Source organism: Patiria miniata, unplaced genomic scaffold, assembly GCF_015706575.1.
Source record: "Patiria miniata isolate m_02_andy unplaced genomic scaffold, ASM1570657v1 HiC_scaffold_3, whole genome shotgun sequence".
Taxonomy (NCBI): Eukaryota; Metazoa; Echinodermata; class Asteroidea; order Valvatida; family Asterinidae; genus Patiria; species Patiria miniata.
The window spans coordinates 42,426,166-42,453,020 of NW_024037069.1; the positions used below are offsets into that span (position 1 = coordinate 42,426,166).

The window sequence follows — 26,855 nt, forward strand, 5'->3', positions numbered from 1 at the left end:
TCATGCATGTGTTGAAATTCTTCTCTCGCGGTTTCAGGTCTTGAACCAAAAATCACAACCATTGGAAAAACTGCTAACGTGACGGTAACTAAGTGGCCCCCTTTGTTGTGTTTCTTGTCGTATATTTTTCAAACGGAAACGCAAATTTTCACTCTGTGGAAATACATGTACAAGAGAGTAGGCCTAAATGTACTTTTACAATTTAAATACAGGACTTGATATTGTGTTGAGATAACATAGCCGGGAGCCCTCCTTAGTTACGATTACCACATTTGGTTGCACAGAAACGACACAAGGTGGGACAGGGACCTACACCACTTGACAAACCTTTATTGACTTAGCTGACATGTATGTTCAAGGGATCTCCATAAGTCGTTGCAATAATAAATGGCACTCATTATTAAATCAACACGGCAGAGACATTATTGACACGTCGTGTTTTGTTAGATTGAACACGGAACAAGGGAAAATCGATTGGAAGTCACGCTGTTATGCTTTGTTACGTAAACGGTGTGAATTAATTATCGTGAGGAATATATAATTAGTAATGCCTGAAATGTTTAAATAGGTATAGAAAAAATTGTTCGAAGTTATCTGAGAGCGACTGAGCTCAAAACCGTAGTTAAGAGGATTGCAACAAGTGGTCTCCCATGGCCTATGGACAAATAGAAGTCACATGTCGTACACGGGCATGCTGTAAAGCTATACTCGCCTTTGGACAAAACTTGTGTATGTTGCATATTCCATCACAGATCGTGGCGTTAGTCCACAACAAGGCCATCACAAATCCAACTTCACAAGTCACAAGATGCATGTAAAATTAACTTGACTGTTGACGGGTGCATACCTATGTTCCCCAATACCGATGTTCCCCAATACCGATGTTCCCCGAAATCCCTACCAATAAACCCTAACCCTAGCCCCAACCCTAACCCTAAGGACTTGGGGGAACATCGGTAGTGGGGAACATCGGTATTGGGGAACATCGGGTAGATCCCCTGTTGACAATGGCACTTATTTTGTAGCCTTCAGGCTTCACCCACTGTTACTTGTGATCGGTATTGTGAATTGACTTGTGATTGACTAGTGATGGACTTGTGATTGACTAATTGTGATTGACTTTTGTGATTGACTTGTGATTGACTTTTATTTGACTTTTATTTGACTTGTGATTTGACTTGTGATTGACCTATGATGACTTGTGACCGAATTTGTAAAAGACTTGTGATATCAACACTGTCTCTTTGAAGGACATGTGACAACTGATCGATATACACAATGTACATGTATATCCTTTTTTTTTTCAGATTCAGAGGACTAAATGTTCTCATTGAAATACAAATACACTTTACAGGCCTTCCCCTACACGATTTCCCCATAATATTCTATATTGGTGCACGGCTTTTTAATTCAAAGGAAGTTGTGAATCATTTTTCACAGAGTTAAATAATTTAATGTAGCCATTTAGTTCTGCAGAGTGTGCCAATTATATTACCCAGCTATTTTCCAAGATCCTGCAGCATGCAGGATAGTCATGGTCTCTTTTTAGATATTTTACAAACAACATTGCACAACAAAAACAATGTCATGAAGTATTTTTGCGTTAAATAAAATACTTAAACCAACTTTTAAGCCGAAAACATTTGGCACATGAAATAACCATTATTGTGAAATATAGATTCATAATTATACTTGGTACATAATTGGCAAAACACACACACACAATAGGGTTAAATGCAAATCCGCAGATAATGTTTGATGGCAAATGTGCAATGTTAAATGTTTACAAAATAAATGAAACCCGAAACAGTCATGATTATTTGGAAATTATATGTTCCACACTGCAAGGTATACTTGGAAACCCAATCCCCTCTCGATAAAAAGAAATGTTAAAAGGCTGTTTACAATGTCTGAAATCCTATTGTTTGAAACAACAATCTGTTTGAAATTGGCACATCGGTTGTCAAAATTGCAGACGTGTTAACGAATAAGCACTTCATGTAATACGGCACTTTCGGACAAAGATACGTCTGTTGTATTTTAGCAACTGGGGGTATCAAAACTTTACAAAAAGCACACTTCGTGACAAATACTTTCTAGATGGTTTCGAAGCAACACAGAGTAGCATACGTTGTAATATGTATTATCCGTCCTCAAAGTCTTCATCTACCTTCTTACTGATCTTCCTCAGCTTCTCTGACATAAGTTTCTTGGCGGTCAACACACCTGAGGCGATACTTGCCATGTCCCTAGATTCCTGCCAGGCTAGGTGTGGGGCTAAAGTGTGCTGCAATCTCAGGAACCTGACGTCCGCCAGCGGGTCCTCCTCGCCGGATATGGCGTGGCTCTTTGTCCTCCTGCGGCGCTTCGAAGCCTTCTTGGAGAGGTGGGAGGGCATCCGAAGGTTCTCCCGGATCTGTATTCTGGGCAGGACTTCGGAGATGAACGTCGGCGAGGGTCCAGACGGGCGGGGTAGCACGAACGCTTCGTGTCCTGCTAATCCTCGGGGTTTCTTTTTCCTCCGCTCGGCGCTACTCCTCGGACTACGCGCTGTAGACTTCTGATTCTGATCGGCGTCAACTTCCGCTGTGATGAGAACCGAAGGCAGCTTCGTCCCACCGGTGGCCGCGGATTCATCTACTTGAGTCGAGTCTCGAATGCTGGGCAGAGAAAGATCCGTTCTGGTGTGATTTCTCGTAACAGCATCGTTTCCTTTCCCGCGTGGAAATCTGGATTTAGTCCGGGCCGAACCAATCTCCGGCAAGGCATCTGTTCTCCCTTGCTCTTTTTCACTTGTTTCTCCAGATTTAAAATTGGAATTGGCATCACCTTTCACAACCTCTGGCTTATCCCCGTCAGATGATACATCTTCGAAGTCGCAGTCTTGTGATTCCGCATTCCTCGCGATGATACTGTCTCGCTTTCTGCTCGCCATGGAGTTGAGAATACCGGCTCTCCTAGAGTGCTCCCTGACCCAGGTGTTCTGGCGATGCTCCATCCGCGTCACGAAGGTCTTCTTCTGGTGTGCGATGAAGGTGGCCGTCTTCTTCTGAGCGTTTTGGATGTCTGACAGCCTCATGTCGAGGAGTCTCTCCTGACTGGTGTTGTCGTTGAGGAGGATCCGTCCTACGTGGCTCTTGCCGGGGAGGTTCTGTCGCATGGCCGTTGTCTCCGCCGTCCGTTCGGCTCGTCCGGCGAAGATGGTCACCAGGTTGCCGGCGAAACTCGGACGCTTGTCCACGTGGACAGTTTTGGACACCGATGGCTTCATGGCTGATGCAGTTATGGCGACATTACTTTTCCGCAAATGAAAAATACATGGTTGTTTGGAAGTTTAGTCAAATAGTCACCGCTCCACGGTAGAACACATCATTCCGTCGGTTACGGACGCTGTAGTCCTGTCATCATTCTTATACCATGTTCAAGTATAATATCTTAGTGAAGAATACTGATGCAAACTTACCGACACTGTGTCGGTCTATACGTCGTGATAAGTCACCAAAATGTATGAATTCATCCAACATTCACGTTGCCATGTTCACACTTTTCAATCCAATCAGTTGTTGTCAGACGCTCTATCACACATCCGAAGAAATTGCTCTATTCGGTCGAGGATTAACACCGCTCACAATACACAGTAGCCACGGTGTAGCCGTTATCCGGTGTACCCGGAACACAGGTGTAACCATTACCAACCAATCATAGAGATTTAAGTGCTACAAAAAAGTCAAGTGAAAGTTTCCTTTCCACGGAAACAACGATCCAAATCCTGAGCCAGCGGTATGCCGAGTGGCAGATTTACTTTTCTGCCTGACAACAAGGGTTGAACGGACGTGCGAATCACCCCCACCCGTGTCTAGTGGTCACAGCTTTGTGGTGCCACCAATCCGAACCACAGACTAATCACGTCAATTGTGTGCTCCTCTATTGTGGCACTGTTTGCAAACAGAAATTCCGGCTCGTCTGCTTGTTCGTGAGCATGCAGCGGGACGGCCCGGCCGAACCCCCTCATTCACTTGTCCTGTCCCGTCATTGTTGATTTTATAAGTCGCTCGTGAAATACCCCTTGTCCTCTCGAAACATAATGAGGAGCTAATGGAGCCAACAAGTCACGGTTGAGGTTGACCGGCGAGCACCCCTGATCCTTGGGGTCCCTGGCATTCAAAATTGTCCATGCTGAAAGCTCTTGTTTCTAGTTATTCAATTTGCGCGATGCGTGGGGTTATAAAATAGTCGTCGTAGCGAGAGACATTTCCGAGGCTGACGCGTGACAGTGTCAGAAGAGATATTGATTTGTGGTGTGCTTATGTGTTTCCTCGATCAATGGCGATCATGGTAACATATTTGTACAGTTCAAGAGGCATATCAAATATATCAAGGGCCAGTTCATCAAATCAAATTAAAGGACATTTAAATAAGTCAAGTTTAAATATTACAATAGTTGATCCTCATCATGTTCACGGGACAAAACTTACCGTGCAGTTGATTTAAAGTGCGACCTGGTGGATTTTTATGGACCCAGCACAAAAAATGTGACCGTTTCAATTCGATTGAAAATTTTGGTTTATAACTCTTTTAATTTACCATTACTTTATTGGGGTTTCAAATTATTCTCAATAGTATTTCCCATAAATTTTCAGTATTATTTCTAGAATCATGGAGGTATAGGGCATATACTGTCACCTCACGTAGTTCTACCCTATTATGCCCGGTATTCTTATGCCCCAGGGCATGTCTAGCTTGGCTGATTTTGAAGGTAAATGTTTGCAGTGCGCAAAAGTGTCATTGTATTTATGAGAAAAGAATTCTCGATCTATTCAGGCCCTTCGCTGTGGTATGCCACCCCGACGAAATTGCAAGGTCACACATCACTAGGGGAAGCAGGGTCCCTAGCAACGTTGCTCAACTTTCAGCCATTGAACCGCACAGCAGTAGGTGACCAAGTGAGGGCGCTAGATCGAGTTACCGATCGCTGAATTTTTCCAGTTCACCTTTGACCCAATGCGTAATCTCTGAGCTCACAATAGTCTGGTTCGTACGTCTACGTGAGGTACGTCTACGTGAGGTACGTGAATTACCAACGGCGCCCTTCGCGCGACTAATGCATTATGTATGCGTGTCTTTCACAGCGGCGGGTGCTAGACGTGCCGGCACGATGGGAAATGATTGACTTGAAAACATTTTTTGCGCTCTTTTTCTGCAAGATTTTCAGGTTTGTGAAACTTATTTATCCAATTGTAATTTGTTTCTTGTTACTTTATTGTCAATTAAAGTGTTCATTGTCAGTGTCATCTACTCACGTTTAAACTGTATGGAGAGTGTTTCTGGTGGTAGGCCTAAATCATTTTGTGAATTTTTCTCATTCGTAAAACGTTTGATCAGTTTCGTGAAAAAAATTCAACAGCAAGTTGCCAAGTTGAAGTTGTTGCCAATTTTGTTGCTGAAATAACTGTAATATTGAGGTTTCTGCCTGAAATGACATCAGAAATATGGAATTCGGCATTAGCATAAAAAAAAAAACAGTGACAAAAATGCACCAAAATACACTTGAAAATGGCCCCCAATATTTTGAAAAAAAGATTAAATGGGGCACAAATGTGTGTTTTCAAGGATTGCATTATACATTGCATGCATGGCCCCTTTAACAGTCTGTATTTTGTGTACTTGCTTACAGAAACTCACCCACGGCAGTTGCTCAATAAGTTCAAGCCCAAGAACCAAAGTAAAACCAGAGATTAGTTTACTGGGGAAAAAACATGTATGGCCACAGAGACGTACGCATCCTGCTCATCGGAGATTGTAAGTGAATTTCTCTCATAGCAGAAAAATGAAAATAATTGTTTATGATTTTATGCATCAAGAAGGTTCATTGTTTGTTTTGTGAGCATCATGATATTCTTGTTCAGGCCTTAGAATATGGCTTGTTAAAATAAAGCAAAAGGAAGAATTTGTTTTGCCAGGGATTGTGGATTTTGTGGTCGTAATGAAGTTTCCAGTTCTGTTATTATTAAATGTGAAATCATATGATTCTTACCTGCATTATTTAAATCATCTTTAACCCTTACCCTCAATCCTCTAAAGTCTTCCAGGCGGTCTTGGAGGATTTTGGAGGAATGAGGATGGTTCCCAGCAAAAAAGGGCCAAGGAGGTTAGGCCAAAAAAAAAATAAGTCGGTCTCTGGTCAGCACGCGCGTCGATTTTAATCATGCGCGTCGATCTTTTTTTTCCCAAAATGTTCCGCGGTAGCTCCAACAGCGCCCTCTATTTCTGCACCTCCTCAATTTTTTTTACCAAAGAGCTCCAAGGAATGGGAAATTGCACCAAGGCAAATGATCGAAAGCACCAAGGCAAATTATGGAGAACACCAATGTACATGAGGACACCAAAAAAGCAAAATAGTACCCACCTTGTCTGTACAATCCAAGCTTGAAGAAAAAAAAAAAAGCAAAAAAAAAAAAAAAAAAGCCGCTTGGCCACGTCAATTCCGGAACTTTGGTCTGACCAGAGACCGAATATTTTTTTTTTGGCCTTAGGGTTTATAAAAGAAAATCACGTTTTTTAACAAAGTAATATTAGAGATTCTTTTTCACATTTTTTTGGAACAGCTGGAGTTGGAAAGACGTCACTCATTTTAACCCTCGTGAGTGATGAGTTTCCTGAAGAGGATCAGGTGAGTTCTGCTGTTCTGATTTTTTTTTTTTTTTAATACAAAAGTGATTTCCTTGTGGTCCAACTTCCCTTGTAAGTGCACAGGTATGTAGGGTGCATGTGCAGGGCTAAACCTTCGGTGTTATGTGTCCCTCGGGAGTCAATAAAGTCAACAATTATTAAATGTTTTGTATGAGAAAAAATGCATATTTTACCTGTTTCCATAAGATTGTTTATATTTGACGGCTATCGTTCCTTGATTTTGTGTAGGTACCTGCCAGGGCAGAGGAGATTACGATTCCTCCAGATGTGACACCTGAGAAAGTCCCCACACACATTGTGGATTATTCTTGTGAGTAATGACTCATGATTCGATAATATCTACAACAAAAGTTTGCAAACTCAAATAATTCCCTTACACAAATGGACATGAACATTCTTAAGAGTCCTTACGTATAGTACTTTATCAGCGGAGACTATTTAAAGGCACATAGGGACATTTGCAATTGCCCATAAACGTACCTTCCAATGTAACAAGAAAATCCTTGCTCAAAGTTAAGATAGGACTGGTACCAAACACCCTGTGAAATTATTCCGCCTGAAATGGTATCATTCAGAAGAAAACAATCATTGAAGCTGGTTTAAGAAAATGTGCCCATGGGCACAGTCTTTTTGGTTTATACTTACCTAAGCAACAATGGAATCCAGTTACGAGACCCAAAATATTGTGCAATCGTTTTCTCTGTTTTCTCAAAATGTACAGTATTCACTGAGCTGAAATTTCAACAACTTAATTGTTGTGCACTCTTCTCAAGATTTTGAGCAATTTTATTGCTACAAATGAAAAGAGAAATGCACAAAAAGCATATGATCCCATGTACCTAAAGGAATAATACTAACTTAAAATTTCTAATTCTTTTTCCCTCTTGACAGCACGGGAACAGAACGATGAGATTCTCATGGAGGAAATTGCCAGGGTAAGTCCAATGCATAATCAAATATCAAGTTGAAAAACAGAAGCATTAATATGCAGATATTGGAAGTGAACTACAGACCTGTTTCAGACTGACATTCCAGAGTCACACTGAATAATAATGTACTAAATTCGGACGATTAACCATGCAGTGCGCCACCAAGAGTTTGTCACGGAGAGTTCATGTTTCCCAGTGCAATTCGGGAGATTTTCAACAAATTCACATTGGTCGTTTTTCCGATCAGTAGTTTCGCAAGCGTATGATTCGAGTATCTGTTTGTCCTTTTTTTTCCTTTTTATCAACATGGTGTGTTTTGTAAGGCGACAGAACGCTATGCCCCAATCTTTAACGAATTAGCTCAAGTTGGCTACTGACACTCATTCAAATGGGCAATGTTTTGTCGACCGTAAACCTGAAAATGGACTCTCCATGGCAAACTCTTGGTGGCGCACTGCATTGTGAATCACCCGAATTGAAGCCACTCTTGTTGGCCAAAATAGAATTTGTTTCCAGACAGGGAACTAAACATGTATGTACTCATTTCTCCATTGATAAGACTCTAAAGTAACCTGAAGTGCTGCATCAGTCAATCTTTTAATGACTTGCATGTGTAGTTGCTTCTTAATTAAAGTCTTGGAAATAATTTGCATCCGCTCCACTCTGGAATGTCAGTCCTTGAAACAGTTCGTCGTGTCCGTGCAACAAGGTCGTATCTCCTTAAATGGGCCGTACGTGAAACGGGAGTTTCAGAATGTCAAAATGGTTGTATCTCACTTAAAATATCCCGGATGTACACACAAAGTCAAGGGACGTCGAGATACGACCTCGTTGCACGGAGCGTTTTCGCCCGAGATACGAGTATGTTGCACAATGGAGCTACGACCTTGTTGCACTGACGTGGAGAGTTGTCAAGTTTTATACATTTGTTCTGGTGGTTTTCTTTTGAAATTAAAGTGGAGCAGGTACGTTGTAAATGGATTTTCCCAATTTTTCTCTCACTCTTTTCTTTTAACATGAAAATGAATAAAACTGCTACAAACTGCTTGCTGGCTGAATTGATCTTAAATAAAATTAGACCTAATGATTCGATCGTAGCAGAATCTTTGTCAAAGGCAAAGATTTTTAAGGATGATTATTATTCATGATATGTTTCCCTATCTCAGGCCGACGTGATTTGCATCGTGTATGCCGTCAACCATCGTGAGAGCATTGACAGCATCACTGACTACTGGCTGCCTCTAGTCAGGAACACCCTAGGAGCTGACCACTCCACCCCTATCATCCTGGTGGGCAACAAGTCTGACCAGGCGGATGCCAATAGCCTGGAAGGCGTGGTGCCCATCATGAATGACTACTCGGAGATTGAGACGTGCGTAGAGGTAAGATGGGGTCTCGGACTCGTGGTTGGTGTAATTTTCATTGGTCTACAATGATACCATGTCAATACACCTTATGGGCAATTCCAGCGTTACGAAAGGAAGTGTAATGTCCGTGACAGAGCCAATTAACCATGATATCTAATTAAAGGGAAAATACAACATTTGCAAACATCAAAAAATAAAACTACCAAATCATTTTGAAATACCTTGCTGGACTGTTAGTGAATGACAGTGTAAAGCATCCTGTAAAATCATGGCACCTGGTATACTGTCATTTTCAAGAAAAGTGGTATTTTTGTATCAATTTCCAACGCTGATCGGCCGATCAGCGTTGGAAAAAACTGGCTTTTTTTAAAAATACTGGACCCAATTGACCATCGCACTTGTTTGCAATCGATTACAAACCTATGAACGGGTACGAGCCAGCTAGACTGGTTCCCTGACCTTACAATTCCCCAATGTATGTAAACTGCTCTGTTTCTTCTTATATGGAGTCAGGGAACCAGACTACAGGAAAATGATTGTTTTTCTTGGTTTTTATAGCATTTTCGAACCCAAAACCTCAAAAAAGTCAGTGTAACTATATTTGCTATATATTTCCAACCCCCCAATTCCATCCATTTCTGAAAATTACAGTAAAAGCAAATGATGTATATTCCCTTTAACTCTCCTATGCAAACGTACATTCTGTGCCAAGTTGCACTTGCAGTCAAAATCAATCCAGTGACTGTTTTGAACAGTTGCGATCTCCCAGCCTACCGGTACATAAAGCAAGATTGACTGCCTGTGACTGTTTATGTTACTTGATACAGCTATTTTTTGCATATAGGTGACTGATAAGACAGCTGTGCTGACTACCTGCCTGCTTTTGTCTGTTGACTGAATGTGACTGGCCACAGTGCTTGCTGAAAATATGATCTCATAAAAATTATTCTCTTTTTTTTTTACAGTGTTCTTCAAGGAACCTCAAGAACATCTCGGAGGTGTTCTTCTATGCCCAGAAGGCCGTGCTACACCCAACAGGACCTCTGTACTCCGCAGAAGACAAGGAGCTTAAACCAGAATGCAAGAGGGCGCTGTCTAGGATATTCACAATATGCGACCTGGATAATGACGGCGTGCTGAATGATTATGAGCTCAATTTGTTCCAGGTAATTCAACTAACAAGATTGACATGATTGTAATTGTAAAACACATTACTATAAAAACCACAGTAATTTTAAATATAGACTAAATGGGGAAATATTATAGTGACTTTTATTTCTGGCACTCGTTTAGCGTGCTGCTTGTAAAAACTTATGTTGAGTCATTGATTGTGGAGAAAACTTGCAAAAATTGGAGAAAAGTTAAACCCAGAAATTGTGGACCATTTCCAGTTTGTACTATATTCTGTTTCTTTGCAACTAGAGATTCATACATGAAATTAAAAAGATGGAGCCTTAGGTTGGAATACTTGGATGATAAAGTACCACTGTAGTTGCGAAAATCTAAAATTAGTGTTAAAAACCTACAACATTTTAAAATTTTCGAATATCTAAGTTTTTACAGACTTTGTGCCTTTTAAATTTTTGGGGGAGAAAAGGCAACCGGGCTCATGACAATAGTGGCTAACAGAAGTGGCAGAAACCAGTTGATAAAACGTAGGCGATTGTACATCAGAGAGATTTCACTGACAATCCTAACTTACTTTGATTTTTCATACAGAGACGCTGCTTCAATGCGCCGTTGCAGCCTCAGGCCCTGGATGACGTCAAGGCGGTCGTCAGGAAAAACATACCGGAGGGGGTCGTCAACAACGGACTCTCACAGATAGGTCAGATTCTAACCGACTGTGTATCACCAAGCATGATGTTTGTCTGGAAATCATTCCTAACTTACATTGTGGATTTTTATTTGGAAGAAATAATACCAGCCGTGATAGAAATTATGCTGGCCATATAGGTAAATGTGTTACTTTTGGCTGGACGGACAGGATACATTTGAAATAATTTCTCAAAACTCAGTTCAGATGTGCAGTAATCAAATTATGCTTAACAGTTAGCAGAAAAGTTAGGCTTACTATACAAAAAATCACGATGATACTTAAGCACTATTGCATGGCATAGTTGTGCTAACGGTTGATCATGCATGGAGATTTCTATTGTTGCGTCACGGATTTAAGCAACTTTTTCCTCCAGGGTTAAGCGTGCTTTTGCTGTGCTTACTGCTTACAGTCTTTATGAAATAGACGGAGGCTTTGTTAGCAGAAAATTGGCTGTTAAGCAGTGCTATGAAATAGGTCACTGGTTTCACCTGTGTAATTTGCAATGTATATATCATTAAAAAAAATGACTTTTTTCATTTGGTTGGCAGGTATTTTGCTTTCCATAATCACTCTTGGAGATAGAAGGCATTAAAGAATGTGTCCTGAATTTACAACATTTTCTACCAGATGTAACAAGGACACACAGAAATTGAACCCCAAAATTATGGAAAGATCCTATGAACAAATGAGATATAAATGAAATGCATGTCTTTTACAGTTTGAAAGTTTGCCCCAAACCTCTAAAATGATAAATGTACACAAAAGAACCTACCTGCGATTTCTGACCTGACTATACAAACTTCCAACATGACTATATCAAACATTTGAACTTATGCTTTTTAAAAATTATGTTGAAAGCATTGTTTTTACAGTTACAGCAACTTTTTCTTGATGATGGTAAAGGGGCTTAGACTTTTATAAATTTATAATTTTGACTAGTCATCTTTAGCTGAGGTTATCCTCACGAGGCAATTTGTATGGTTGTAGTCAACAGATGGATGATGTGTCATACCTGTGGTGAACAGAGCAATTGCACATGATTCATCTGTCTAAGGAAATGCTTGGAAAATAGTTTCTTTCTTTTGGATAGCCAATGTGAATTTCAGTGAATTTTTTTTATTGTCAAACTGTGATTTTTTTTATGTAGAATTCACAGTTTAGTTTAATTTATAAAATTTGATTCATTCGTCTCAGGAAATTCTTGGAAAACTTTGTTTTGTTTTTGGAATGCCAACATGTATTTCAGAGTATTTAAAAAAAAAAAATTATTGTCAGAAAATGTGTTTTTTTAATTTGATCACGTAGGATTGACAGTGAATTCTAGTTTGTAAAATTTTAAGTTACTACGATGTTTTTGGAAGTTTTTTTTCTGTTTGTTTGATTAATGATGCAGACCTTTATGCAATTTTTGCTCATGCTTGGGAGGAACATTGTTTCATTTCCCGGTAAAGTATTGGGATATTTATAATTTTGATGGCATTTAACCCCAAAATAACTTGTAAATTTTCCTTGTTTTCTTTTGTCTTTGGACAGGGTTTTTATTCCTGCACACATTATTCATTCAGCGGGGTAGGCACGAGACCACGTGGACTGTACTTAGGAAGTTTGGCTACACAGATCACCTCAAGCTCACGGCAGAATATCTCCGGCCAAGGTATAGCTTAGAATTCCAAAATTTGTTAAGTTGCATTTAAGCTTGATCTGAACGTCCTGCTGCGGCCGTCCTGAGCTAAATTGAAGTGAGCTTGGCAGTAGCTCGGCTGTAGCATGACAGTTACTATGGACTCCGTGCGCCAACACAAGAGGGCGCCCTTTTACCTAGCAACGACATCCCATGGGCGGGACACATACATTTCGCAGGTTGACACGCACGCACCGTTCCTTTTGTGTGATGCATGTACACCAGGGGATTTGTACTATGTATACGCAGTAGCCGCGCTTTGCGGCAAAATATTGCAGTCAGGCAAGATGGCGTCGTTCGGTCACCCCCAACTGTACTTTCTTTGCCCCTAAGGGGGTACTTGTGAACGGAGCGGATAAACGCCAAGCTAAAATGAACAAACAAAATGCCCAAGAGTAGCCTGCCATTGTTTTATTTTTCAAGCAGTTTGAAGCACTTTGCGTGCCATCCAGTATTCATGCCTCATTCACTCCCCCTTAATGCGTATGCGAGAGAGGGTATTATAAGCGTGCGACTTTCTAAAAAGTTTGCCCCAATTTCAAATTGAATTGATCTCGTCCTGCAATGGCACATCGTTTAGAACAGTGCGACTTCCATTCGGAATTTGACGATAGCACGGCAGACCCTGTTGAGCCAAAGAATGGTGCCATGCCGAGCTCAATATCGAGCCAAATGGTTCTAAAGGCTGTGCTATTGCTGTGCCCAATTTTAAGAAATTTGTGTTCGGCATGGCAGTAGCACGTTGTTAAGAAATGGCCTGACTATTCGCTCATCTGTCTAGATGCAGGTTCATAGTGCATGCGAATGCGAAGCAAATATGACTTCACTAAACATTTGTTGCAAAATTTGGTGGAGTTGGAATGTGTTAATTAAATCCACAGTGTAGACGGTTGCGGTGACATCACAGATGCGGGTCATTCTATAAATTTGTGGTCCACTGTTTTCCTGCCCCTGTTTACATCCGACGTCTATGATTTGATAATTCTGCATGCAGCCTTTATGCAGCCGTTCTCCAAGAGTGATTATGAATAGCAAACTACCTACCCAACAAATGAAAAAATGTTTGAAGTCATTCTTAATGATATGCTGAATGGCAAATTACAAAGTACCAAGGTAACAGGGACAGGAAAAATGTCACACTTTGGGCCCTAAATTTATAGGTTGACCCTTAAAACATTTAGTGGGGCAGATAGGGAAACTATTTCGGGGAATTGTGCCTGTGATGATACAAGCATGGCATTTGGCACACAGTTTGAGTATGCCTTAAGAAAGATATTTGGCTATAGGGCAAGCGCAGATTTGTCCTTTGAAAAAATATGGGTAGAATAACAAGCAATTTTCAAATTTTTCAAAATGGCTGCCATTGCTTGTTATTCTACCTATATTTTTTCAAAGGACAAATCTGCGATGGCCCTATAGCCAAATATCTTTCCCAGGACACACTCTGACTGTGTGCCAAATGCCATGCTTGTATCATCAAAGGCACAATCCCTGCACCTATCTGCCGTACTAATTCACCTTCCATTTTGCATTGAATGTGAACCTACACCAAATTTTCATCAAACTTTCCCCTTGACCAGTAAGTGTTTATTTTGATCAATGAATCATGTACGATGTGTTTGTGTTTAGGTTACGAGTTGGACGAGGCAGCTCAACGGAGCTAAGTCACTTGGGCTACCAGTTCTTAACCACGCTCTTTGAAAAATATGATCAGGTAAAGTACTGTTCTTGCAAATTTACATAAACACTGCAAACAAAAGTTGTAAATTTAAAGAGTACGTGATTGGAAATTACTGTGTGACAATTCTACACTGCCCGAAACGAACAGCAGGGAATATCGATCGCATGGTGCTTGTATGCGTTGGGAGCACGCAAAATCTAATTACCCGCAATTTGTTTGGGCAATGTGCAGGCGATAGGGGCCAATGAATAACGTGCACGTGTGTTGGCCCTTAGCAATTTGTCCTCGCGTAATCTTTAAATTTGCAACTTTTCAAACTGTATCATTTTTCATAAACCGTTGTCAATCTTGGACAATTTACAGTCTTTGGTAGCAAACGGGGTATCAAAATGTAGCTAACAACATTCCCCAAAGGTCTATATAAATGGCGTCACCTTAAGACGATCAGATTCAAAATAATGACCCCTTCAATGAGTGTGCACTTTCTTTCTTGCGGTGTTTATTATGAACTTGACAGTACAAGAAGTTGTACATGTATATTATAAAAGTGAACTTACCATAGCTCATTGCTTCTGTAATAGTTTGTACACGCAGTTAAAATTTGCCACGACATTGTCCATTTGGTTATGAGTTGAGATTTGAAGGTTTGCATGGTGGAAAGATACTAAGACAAGATAAGTTTGCGGTGTTTACTATGAACTTGACAGGGCAATGAGTTGCACTTGTAATACAATCTGCAATGCAGGTAATATCACACATCAGCTATCTACTCATTTTCGATCAACTGAAACGTAATACACTGAATTGCCATTATTATTTCCTGAACCACTCACATTCAGTTATTAAAATTGGAACCACTTCTTCATTCATCACATTTCCTGTTGTGCAAATGAATTGCTGTCTAAATATGAAACTGGACCCTCAAATTCTTCCTGTTTTATTTTTTTTTCATCAGGTGTCATATTTAACATTTGTTGACTGCTGTGATGTGGGATATGGCATATTTAGCACCCGAGGGGCATATGCAAATAGGCAAACTATGCACCTAGAGGCGGTTAAAAACCCGATATCCCACATCACAGCAGTCAACAATTGTTTTGTTATATCGTGCCAGTAATGAAAAAAGATACAGGGTTTTAACTCACTATTATAACATACAGTCAATAAAACATTTGCCAATAACCTATACCCTTTGGGAGTTAAATTTGAATAACATCTGGTACACTGACTTGCTCATAATGCTGGGCACGTTTTGACTTTGAATTCTCCAGACCAAAGACACTGTTGCTAATCACATTATTTAGGGCAAGCTCTTGCATAGTTATGAAAGAGAATCTCAGCATTAATACATTGTTTACCATCCTCAAGAATCAGTCGCACATTTTTGCCATTTAGCCTCAATCCTGCAAAATCCTCTATTTTGCAAAAAGGATTTGGGAGGATTTGGGAAGGTTAGGGTTAATTATAGCATTGATTGTCAAACTATCAGTGGGTTGGACTTTAATAGGTGCATTTGTTTAAATTTGAGAATGGCATGATTTTCAAGATTATTGAAATAATTTGTTTGTTTTTTTACAGGACAAAGATGGTGCCTTATCGCCGACTGAGCTGCAGAACTTCTTTCAGACGTGTCCCGTCATGCCGTGGGGTAATGACGTCAATATGACGGTCAGCACCAATGAGAAGGGATGGATAACGCTACAGGGTTGCTTATCGCAGTGGACGTAAGTTGGTTGAACCCTCAATCCTCTGGGTATTTTGGTTGAACACCTTGATAATATGCAGCAACATATAGCAGTTGGTAAAGGGACAACCCTGCCTAGTGTAACACAATCCAACTGGTGAAGGGTCTTAAAGTCAAACAGCCTCAGAGTCTGAGACTGCATTGGTGTCACTCCAAAAACTGTTCAGTGCGAAAAAGTGTCCGCTGAGCATGTGCAGTAAACGCAGGAGACTATTTGGCATGTAATAATAATAATAGTATCGGAGTCTTTTATAGGGCACGTATCTACCATGAATTAGGTACTCAAGGCGCTGGAAATTATGTCTATTATTAAAGAAAGGTAAATAAAGTTGATGAGAAATATGAGACCCATTATGTAGCACCTTATAAAGGTTTACAAGGTGCTGTGGCGCATATTGCAGCCACTGCCAGAAACACCGGGGCAAACCCCTTCTCTTAGCGATAAGTGTTACTGGGTTCTTTAACGTGCACAACACAACACACGGGACCTACGGCTTTACGTCCCATCCGAAGGACGAAACAATAATGGTAAAGTACCTTGCTCAAGAGCACAAGCACCATGTTCGCACGGTCAGGATTCGAACCCATGTACCACGGCACACGAGTTGAACACTGTAACCATTGGACCACAGCACCCCACAATACATGACAAATTATTTGTGCGACGCTAAATAGTGTCCGAGTGCTGTCATACAACCGCAGCAGGGGTTTCAGTACACAACTTGGTTAAGTTTCATGTCTAATAGGCCCATGGCCTGTATACTGTTTGTTCTTGCCAAATACCGTCCGTTCTTGCACAAATGGTGCACAAAAATGGAGAGAAACCATTATTAAGCAGAGAGAAATTATTTGTAAATTAACCACTGTGACGCTAGCTATTTGATTAATCTAGGGTTTTTCCGATCTTGGAATATAGTTCAATCTTGGGATTCTTGGACTTCGTGGGTTTTTTTTCATTACATTTACTTTAAATTTTCTATTTTTTTTCAGCTGAAATTGAGTTGGTATACGCAAAATACCAGTTTTGATAATTGTATGCCTAGAACTTTTGCACGTGCAGGCATGTTGTACAGAAACTATTTAAATTTTGTTATTTCTTTTTGCCACAGACTCACAACTCTTCTGGATGTCTCTCGGACTCTGGAGTACCTAGCGTATTTTGGCTATCGATACGTCATGGCAGAGCACGAGAACCAACTGTCTGCTATCATTGGTTAGTCAGAACTCCATTGACGTTATTAAATGATGGCCCTCTCTTTTTTTTTTTTTTAGGATTTGCATGTTTTCCACATAGTCAGTCATCGTGAATGGCTATCTAAGTCATTCTATAAATTTAGGGTCAAAGTGTGACATTTTTCCTGTCCCTGTTACCTTGGTACTTTGTAAATTTGCCATTCAAGTATCATTAAAAATGACTTCAAATGATTTTGTATTTGTTGGGTAGGTAGTTTGCCGAGTGCATGAGAATTATAAACTCATAGATGTCAGTTGTAACAGGAAATAGGGGAAAAAACGGACCGAAGATTTATAGAATGACCCATATTTTTGCTGTAGATTTTATCGTGAATTTTTTTAAAAACAAGGTTTTTAAAAGTATTCGGTTCAAGAAAAGAACATCTATGGACCATAAAGTTAGTAAGAGATGTTTAAAAAAAATCATTAAATCAAGGGTGTTGTTATGAACGTGTTTAGCAAATGGTAAAAATCAATTTTTTTAAAAGACCTTTATTATGCTGCCACCATTTTAGTCATGTTCCCTGTATCCAATAACAGTACTGAATGATATTTTTTGGTATGCAAAAGGAACCAGACTATTTTTCCTTCCAGCCTCACGTTGGTTACGTTGACTTGAATGAGAAAAAATCAAGATGGCCGCAACATGATAATGGTCTATACAGCAAAATTACTTCTAACCCAGGTTTAAAAGTCTTCATCTTTGTTGTGCGCAGTGTCCAGAGCCAAGAAGATTGACCTGGAGAAGCGCCAGACCTCCCGCAACGTGTTCCAGTGCAATGTGATCGGTCCGCGGGGCGCTGGCAAGACGGCATTCCTGCAGGGATTGACCAATCGTACGGTGGACTCCGCCACTCACTCACTGAAGGAACACCTGTCGGCTTACACCATCAGTACGGTACAGGTGTACGGACAGGAGAAACACCTCCTGGTAAGGACACAGGGATTTTCAAATGATCACATTAAACCCTGTGTTGACAATGGACTTGGTGCACACGTACCCCCCTCAGACCACTGGGAGGGACATTACGTGCAAATCAATCACAATGCATGCCAATCAATCAACTGTCACCTGCGAAACATATCCAGGATTTGCAAATACATCGACTCTGACACACATTACATGCTGCTGTGAGAGTTCTGGTCTTGTCACGACTAGACTATTGTAATTCTCTCCTCAGTGGGATGGAACAATCTGACACCGCTCGCCTAAATAAACACTCAACCCGAACACTGTCGTGCATCACCACTTCTTCAACAATTACACTGGTTACCTGGGCAAAAGCGCACTGTCTACAAAACAGCAATGAATATGTACAAAGCACTAGCAAACACACATCCAAATTACTTAACAGATTCACTAGACCTCAGCATGCCTAACCGAAGTGGCCTCCGCTCAGAGCAAAACTTAAAAATAGGATGCACATTCAAACACGCAGGTGACAAGGCTTTTTCTGTAGCAGGACTTAGATGCTGGAACTCACTCCCTCTCAATATTCGTCATTGCAAATCCATCCACTAATTCAAAAGTAAACTCAAATCATATCTATTTTCACATCAATTGTACTTCTATTGTTTCATTAGTTGTACTTTTTTTAGGAAGTTTTGAGAAAGTTTTGAGAAAGTTATGTCATTATGAGTTTAATAGTGCAATGATATCCGGTTAGAGCCTTTAGCTCAACGTCATTTGAATTGTTGAGAAAACGAAAGAACATAATGAAACCGCTTGAAAGTTAAAGTACAAAGAATGACGAGTGGTACTTCATTAAGCGTTGAAGGTATCTCAAGTTTTGTAACGTTTATTGTGCATATTTTCCTCCCTTCTTACTTCAGTTGCATGAGATTGATGTAGGCCTCCAAGATGAGCTGACATCAGAGGACTTGGAGTGTGACGTGGTTTGCCTCATGTATGACATCTCCGATCCAAGGACTTTTGAGTATTGTGCCAAGAGTTACAAGGTAAGTTTCAAACTGTTCAAAACTTTACTCAGTTTCTGGATCTTACTCATTTTTATCTCAAAAAGTGTTGTAGTCGAGTCATCACAAAGTCCTCAAAAGTCCAACACACGTCATCCAGTCCCAATTTAAGTCATAAATTATTCAAATGAACTTTAAAAAGGCATTGTTCGTGGTCTGTTGCTTGTGACTGGACTTGTGACTGGACTTGTGACTGGACTTTTGATTTACTGGTGGCTGGTTCGTGCACATTCTGAGTGAAATCAGATGGGGTGCTGTGGACCAGTGCTTACGGTGTTCGACTCGTGTGCCGTGGTACATGGGTTCGAATCCTGACTTTGGGAACATGGTGCTTGTGCTCTTGAGCAAGGCACTTTACCATTTTTGCTTCGTCCTTCAGATGGGATGCAAAGCCGTAGGTCCCTTGTGTTGTGTAATGCATGTTAAAGAACACTTAGGCCCAAAAAAAAGAAATTACTCGGTCTCTGGTCAGCGCGCATGTCGATTTTTTTTCTTCAAATTAACACGGAAGCTACAACAGCGCCCTCTATTGCCGCGCCTCCTCAAATTTTTGTACCAAAGAGCACCAAGGAATGGGGAAATTGCACCAAGGCAAATGATAAAGGGCCCCAAGGCAAATTATGGAGGACACCAATGTATAATGAGGACACAAAAAAGCAAAATAGTACCCACCTTGTCTGTACAATACAAGCTTGAAAAAAAAAAAGCCACCCCCCCCCCCAAAAAAAACGCGTCGCCGCATCAATTCTGAAACTTCGGTCTGACCAGAGACCGACTATTTTATTTTTTTGGCCTTATCGCTAAGAGAAGGGGTTTACCCCGGTGTTTCTGGCAGTGGCTGCAATAATGCACCTTAGCACCTTTTAAACCCTTAAAAGTGCTACATAATGGGTCTCATATTTTTCTCATAAACTATATTTACTTTTCTTTAGTAATTGACATTTCCAGCGCCTTGAGTACCTAATTGTTGGTAGATACGTGTGCTATATAAGACTCCGGTACTATTATTATGACGTGCCTGGTGCCATTCATATGCGAATTAGTGCCCTCTCTCAATGAGTCCATCACATTGGAGCTCTTGTGAGTGGTGACGAATCTATGCTCATGCATAAATTCTACAATCGTGCAATTTTATTTTTCACAGCAACACTTTGAGAGCAGCCACATCCCCTGCCTGTTTGTGGCCTCCAAGAGCGACATGCATCCGGTCCGGCAGAACTACACCCTTCAGCCGGCCCAGTTCTGCGCCAGTCACAACCTGCCGCCTCCCCAGACCTACTCCAGCAAAGGAAGACCCAACAAAGACATCTACATCAAGCTGGCAACCCTGGCTGCATATCCGTAAGTATAAGACTACAAATGCACAAGTTCCCCTCACTTGGTTACACAGGCTTAGTTGGGTGGGGCTGGAACGCACTGCTGCAAGCCATCCTTCACTGCAAGCCACCTTTCACTGCAAGCCACCTTTCACTGCATGGTCCTCAAAATGTACATATGGATGAGCTTAAAAGGGGGAGAAGACAGTACAGTGGAACGCTGCTATAACGAACATCACGGGATCCACAGAAATTGTTCACAATAGCGATCGTTCGGTATAGCGATTTTAAGCTGCCGGTGCTCTGGTACTCACTTTTCAATAAATAGCGCCCTTCAGAACTTCACCCTGCATGCATTGGTAGTTACTGAAAGACAACTTTGAACACGTGCTGACTATTGAATTATGTAATTACACAGTTTTGAGCTTACTACCTACAGCAATGGGTGGCTATTCCTTGGGGAAATAACAGCCGCTTGTCGCTCTTTTCTTGACATTTTCAACAACAATGTTCGGTACGTGTTGTACACAAAAAGTGGGAGCCAAGGGCGATGTTTGGTATAGTCTAATGTTCGTATAGCAACATTCCACTGTATACAAAAAAAGGAGAAAAACAGAAATACACTTGGGTTTTAATTGTTTTGCTTGTCGGTTCCGCCAGGCGTGAACTCATAGGTGACATGGTGTACAGGAATTAATTGTTTTTGTTGCCCGTCTTTTTGCACAGCTACCTATTTCACACACACTGCTCTCAAACCTTTCCAATTCAGTACTCATTAGGGGTGTGCATTTACGGGAACCGGGTACCCTATTGAAGTAAAACACGGGTACCCGGGTACCTGTGAAAGAAACCTAATCCCAAAATTCAAATCTCGGAAGTTGCTGTTTAGATTATTCATAAAGGTCGGCACGATAAAACTTCCACATCGGCGCATCAGTGCAGCAAGATACAATGGTGTACAGTGCCGGTGAAAGGATTTGCCACTTTAAAATACGCATAAACGTGAAATCTGTTTTGATTGTCCATGTAGCCTGGTTTTCATTTTGAAAATTCTCTAAAAATGGCATACAGTACCCTTTTCATTGTCTGAGAAGTTACTAACAATTTGCCTCTGAAGAAGGCATTGCTGAGGCTGAAATATCAGGCCGCTTTGATTTTTTGATAAGTAAATAGTACTTTGTAAAGTTGGTTTCGGGTATCTCGATCCCATAATCTGGAACCGGCTCCTGACGTTAGCGGTCGGGTACTCGGGTAGCTGGTTCCGATGCACACCCCTAGTACTCACTGAAGTTGTTCGTCTTCTGTCACGCCAAGCTATTCACAGCACAAACTATGCATGATCTTTACTTCTTTTCTTGTAAATTTGCACATCAAGAAATACCGTCACAATCTGTAGATACTATTCATTGGCACGGTTTCGAGATAAAAAAAACTAATATATGCTGGATTTTAACCCTAACTCCCCAGCGTCTTTTACTAGGAACTGGACCAAGTCCATCAAAATCCATCAATCACTGTGCGTCCAATACAAAACTGTACATGACATAAATGGAATCCACCACTGACGCACTGGTTGACATTCATGGACTTAATACACATGGCTTTTATCACAATAGCAGTACAGGAAGCTAGGCAAAATCAATCGGATACCCCTAGCACTGCTTCAGGCCATTAGGCCCAAGTCCATCATACTCCATCAATATTTAGTCACACCAGGCCTACTGGACCAAGTCCCCAAAAATCCACCAACATTGGGGATGGATTTTTATGGAGTTGGGGTGGTTAGGGTTAATTGTCGTGAATCCTACCTTCTTCAGATATGTAAGCATTTCATAGTCAAATGGGTGTATCTTTTCAAAAGGGCCTAGTTAAAAATTCAAAAGTTGGGGGGAATATTTCAAAAGACCATGATAAAGATCAGGGCAAGGGAAGACATGTTTTTCATTGGTATCCTAGACCTGACATATTTAGTCCTGCAAAGTTCATGTACTCTAGCAAAATAGTAATTTTTTTTTTATAATTTTTCCGCTTTGGAAATGTGAACCGTAGCAAGTTTACTTTTATTAGTTTTGTAAGCAAGAAGGCATAAAATGCATGGGCAGCTTATTCTTGCTGATCTCTTCAGTAGTAAGCATCACTGATATGTTCTCTTATGATGGCTGCACATTATTACTTTGAGCTTTGTTATTTTGAGATGTGTTTCTCAACGGCTTCTTTAACCTTGTCTGCCACACCTTGCCCAACAATTACAAAACTCACCTCCCAATATTGAAGCACTATACTTCATTTTTTTCCGTTCAGTATGATCTGACATTGATGCCACAGTGACATTGAAATTAACTGAAAATATGTATTTCATAAGGAAAATATAATTGTGTATTATTTGTTGCCTAAACACTGAGCGCATTTATTGATTTATTATTTAAATATTTGGTATCTATTTAGTATCAATGTAAATTGTTTGACACTTCAAAACAAATCAGTTGGAACTTTTTTGGCAGACATGTCATACTTTAATTATTACATGATTTTTCATAGAAAATTTGAATTCATCCAATGCAATCCCCAAGTTGAGAACTCGCTTTTAAAATCCTATTCCAGATAATCCAACAGTTCCATCCCAATTAACCCTAACTCCCCAGGCATTTTTGCTAGGATGCAACCTCAATCCTGCAAAATCCTCCAACTGCATCCATGTAAAGATTGCAACAGCCTCAATTCTCCAAAATTATCTGTTATTTCTTGAATGTGGTCCTTGGAGGGGTGACCACTGCCTCAATCCTGCAAAATCCTCCGGCTATGACTGTCAATATGTTGAGGCAGAGCCAGTGATATCCTGGAGCAGTGCGGAAGTTCCAAGTATAATCTAAGCGTATACATGTATGTATGGCTGAGCATAAACAACACAAGGTCTCAGCCTAAGACCTTGAAACAGTGCATCCTCCAGAATCAGCCGTACATTTTGCCATATAGCCTCAATCCTGCAAAATCCTCCATTTTGCAAAGAGGATTTTGGAGGATTTGGGAAGGTTAGGGTTAAAGCAATTGCCCCAACTATGATTGAATCCGGGTACGTGATCAATGAACTCTCTGATGCCCCCTTTAATGGATAAGCCATTGTGCGTGCTACATGTATTGTACAAAGCAACTGGCCCATGATGGATTATCTGGACAATAGCTAGCACAATGCTTTCGCCATTAAAGGGGGCCTCCACGATAGACTTGTTAGCGTACTCCGATTTGTCTAAAGTTGGGCGGTTGCTGTAGTTGGGATGTAAAATCACCAACAGCACTATCCCATGACACACCGAGTACATACCCCACACACTCAACCCCAAGGGGCCACTGAACACACCCATATAGCATCTTGTTTCTCTTTGTTTATCCCCCGCCGCCTTCTCTCTCCACATCACACCCGCCCCTCCATCTTTTTTACAGTCTTGTTAAGGGGGTCCTGGTGGAGCACCCAGCCGCCCTGTGGATCAGAGACAAGCTGATGCTAGCCTCCGGCCCTCTTGGCTCAAGGTTTCTTTGTGTTCTTCGCTCTCTGTTGCCCGCCCTCCTCTGGATGTGTCTCTTGTTCTAAGCTTCTTGCTCTGATCATCTCACCAAGTTTCTTTTTCCTCTCGTGTCATTCTTTTATCCAAAAAAAAAACTCCCTGTTTTCATTGTTTTATTTTAGTTTTATACCCATTTATCATTCGGCTTTCATACCTTTTTCCATGTTATACACTACTAATCTCAGCATGGGACTGCTGCACACTCACCGAGTAACGCAGTAATTACATGAGCGTTTTAGCCGACCATTGTTCAGAATAGAGAGGTTTTGCAAGCGAACAGAATCAATTTATACGGTTAACGCACCAGATTTGCCATCAGGTTGTGTGGTCTTTTGACGTCATGTGCAACTCGCTATTCTGACGACGGGCAGAGCATACTGTCGGAAACGTTGAGTACCCTCTGGTTCTTTTCAGAACCACACATACTCACAAAAGAGATTTACCACATGGTGCTACCGCAACAACTTATCTTATTATAACTCGCTATCCACTACGCGTGCACAGGGCACGGATACATCACGCACGAAGTGCCAGCGTGAAACGCATAGTAAATTGTAGATTTTCCCCCTCTTTTACTGATAAGTTATTTAATCGTGTATGATTTGTTTGAAAGGGGGTGAATTGCTGAACATATATTGCGCCAGGTGTTTCAAAGCAGGTTAAGCCGCAGATATGAGGGTTTGGTCGAAGGCTGCCATTTTGGATTACTGCTTTTATTGGCAACTTCAAGGCTCGAATTTCATTTAAAAAAAGCACTAGACAGCAGGTCTAGTAACTAAAGAATCTTACTAGACCTGAACTATTTTTTACAATAGGGAGTTTTTTGGTCGGTAATTTTAATCAATCAAGTAATGAACTCAAAGCACGCCATTAATCAGACCTCAACTGCTAGTATATTTGGGCGTCACAGACCGACGCTGAAATCACTAGACACGGTCCACGGTCCAGTGGATATTTCGAGCCCTGGCAACGGTTGCAATGTGCGCACATGTACACAATGCGAAACAATTGAATGGTTGATAATGGTTATGGATAGCTCTCTAACAAGCGTAACAGGGCAGCCATTTTGTCCAGTGGTTGGCACAGTACTTTCACCGTTACTGGTATTAAATACCCATGAGTGAGCGATGATCTTGTGCCCTTCTACCAAACCTTCGCCGTCATTTTTTCCCTCTTTTCTCACCACTTCATTTTTTTCCTTTACTTTGACACCATCTTCCTCTTTACCTTTTCCTTCCTTTTGACTCTTTTCCAGTCTGTGTTTCTTGCTTTTCTGGCCATGTGTTCCAGCAAGAGAATGACTTTTTGAGTTGTCGTCGGTGTTTATGATTTCATTGAGATGATTGTGTAATGTCTGCATCTTGTACACTATGTGAAGCATGTGAAGGAATGAACCATTCGTAATGTGAATGTAAAGTGAATATCATTTGTTTCGAGAAATAGTATTATTTTGCATTGTGCTTGAAATTTTTTAATTTATATCTTATCAAACCAGATTTCAACCAGTTGTACATGACATTTCAGTGAAACTAACACAGTAGACATGATTAAATACAAATAAATTGTACTCAAGCACATGTATTTCATTATCTATTTACTGTGTTTTATCTTAAATCTCAAAACGATATTGTATGCAAAAAGTGATAAACTTCAAATGGCATACAGATTTGCATGACACTGTAACCACAAATTAAAAAAATTATCATGCATATATTTAGCATTTTGCCTAACTCTCATTTAGGTCTTTCTCATGCTACTTGATGAAATCAAGCATAATTCAGAATTCAACAAAAGTGTGGCGTCCTCAGCAGAATTTTACAAAACAATGATTTTCATAATTTCTTGATCCATTGGTCTAGGTTTAAAATAACCTCAGTAACATCAAAATCCCTTCTAGACAGGCCACATGCATGCTTCATTTTATGGATGCATATCAACTTATCAAGCAGACCTACATGTATTTAATGTGTTTTTTTTCATGTTTTTTGCTACGTACTTGTATCTGTGGCATACATACATTATGCATTTTGTTTCTGTATATTTATGGAGTATGAACTTTTTGAATGCTTGAAATGATGGATTGTTGTTTATTTTCACATTGGGTGCGTTCGAGCTTGTTACTCTTGTTAACACAAGTACATACTCTTGAGCACACGAACAGCAGGAGAACGGCCCCAGGGTAAGCGAGAGTGTACTCTCGCTCAGTCCGGGAGTATACTCTTGCACCGAGAGTACTGCACACGCAACATTTTCCTGCACTCGGGAGTAGCAAGAGTAACACGCTCGAATGCACCATTATGTATACATAGAATGAAAATACAGTGACACATGCTTCTCAGGCAACCTTGGATGAAATGCTCAGTTGCTTTACCGTGATTTATTTTTTTCGGCTCCTCAGCTTCGATGTTTGCTTGCTGTATTATGCATTAACTTCCTTAATTTCGTGATTTTGTTTCAATGTCTTTGCAGGCATCTTAAGGGCGTGTCCCAAGAATCCCACTCCATCTGGCTCAAGGTGGGCATCTGTGCTGCCGTGGTGGCCGTTGGAGGTATCGTGTTCTACAGATACTACAAGAGCCAATGATGTAAGGCATAACATGGAATTATTTAGGGTCTTTGTGTACAGAAAAATGATGCAATTTATTAAAGATTATGGAGGGAATGACTGAGGTAGCAGGGGCAGTTTGGTGAGTAATGACGGACTTGGAATCCCCTTTTCCAGAATAGACTGATCCATTAAACCCCGCCCCCGTTGTGTTCTGACCAATCACAGCATGTGTTAATTGCCCACATGTGCAGTGGGCGGGGCTTATTGGATCGATCTATTGTAGTCAGAGTGGTAGGTCAAGTCAATCACA

At 40.7% G+C, this 26,855-nt stretch overlaps 2 protein-coding genes across 3 annotated transcripts; one reads left to right on the forward strand and one right to left on the reverse strand.

Moving 5' to 3' along the window:
* Positions 1–1,305: 1,305 nt before the first annotated feature.
* On the reverse strand, positions 1,306–4,220 carry LOC119737994. The gene has a single exon (XM_038212693.1). The coding sequence runs from the start codon at positions 3,269–3,271 to the stop codon at positions 2,144–2,146; it is 1,128 nt and encodes a 375-aa protein (XP_038068621.1). The 5' UTR covers positions 3,272–4,220; the 3' UTR covers positions 1,306–2,143.
* An 820-nt stretch (positions 4,221–5,040) lies between these two features.
* Positions 5,041–26,855, forward strand: LOC119738041 (mitochondrial Rho GTPase 1-A-like). Of its 2 annotated transcripts, none has more exons than XM_038212760.1 (16): positions 5,041–5,212; positions 5,675–5,799; positions 6,606–6,670; positions 6,919–7,000; positions 7,582–7,625; positions 8,786–9,001; positions 9,952–10,152; positions 10,706–10,814; positions 12,339–12,459; positions 14,116–14,200; positions 15,746–15,891; positions 17,021–17,124; positions 17,861–18,075; positions 18,978–19,103; positions 20,266–20,462; positions 23,876–24,069. In XM_038212760.1, exons 2-16 carry the CDS (start codon positions 5,757–5,759, stop codon positions 24,021–24,023), a joined length of 1,902 nt encoding a protein of 633 aa, XP_038068688.1. In that variant the 5' UTR covers positions 5,041–5,212; positions 5,675–5,756; the 3' UTR covers positions 24,024–24,069. The 2 variants fall into 2 exon arrangements, with proteins under 2 accessions (XP_038068688.1, XP_038068689.1); XM_038212761.1 differs by lacking the exon at positions 23,876–24,069 and adding an exon at positions 26,467–26,855 and having other exon boundaries at positions 5,047–5,212.

Bases quoted from the DNA above. Each gene is read 5' to 3' on its own strand.
- LOC119737994 (XM_038212693.1), bottom strand. From the start codon at position 3,271: ATGAAGCCATCGGTGTCCAAAACTGTCCACGTGGACAAGCGTCCGAGT.
- LOC119738041 (XM_038212760.1), top strand. From the start codon at position 5,757: ATGTATGGCCACAGAGACGTACGCATCCTGCTCATCGGAGATT. The intron at 10,153-10,705 runs GTAATTCAACTA...TTTTTCATACAG, and splicing joins ATGAGCTCAATTTGTTCCAG to AGACGCTGCTTCAATGCGCC. The intron at 19,104-20,265 runs GTAAGTTTCAAA...TATTTTTCACAG, and splicing joins ATTGTGCCAAGAGTTACAAG to CAACACTTTGAGAGCAGCCA.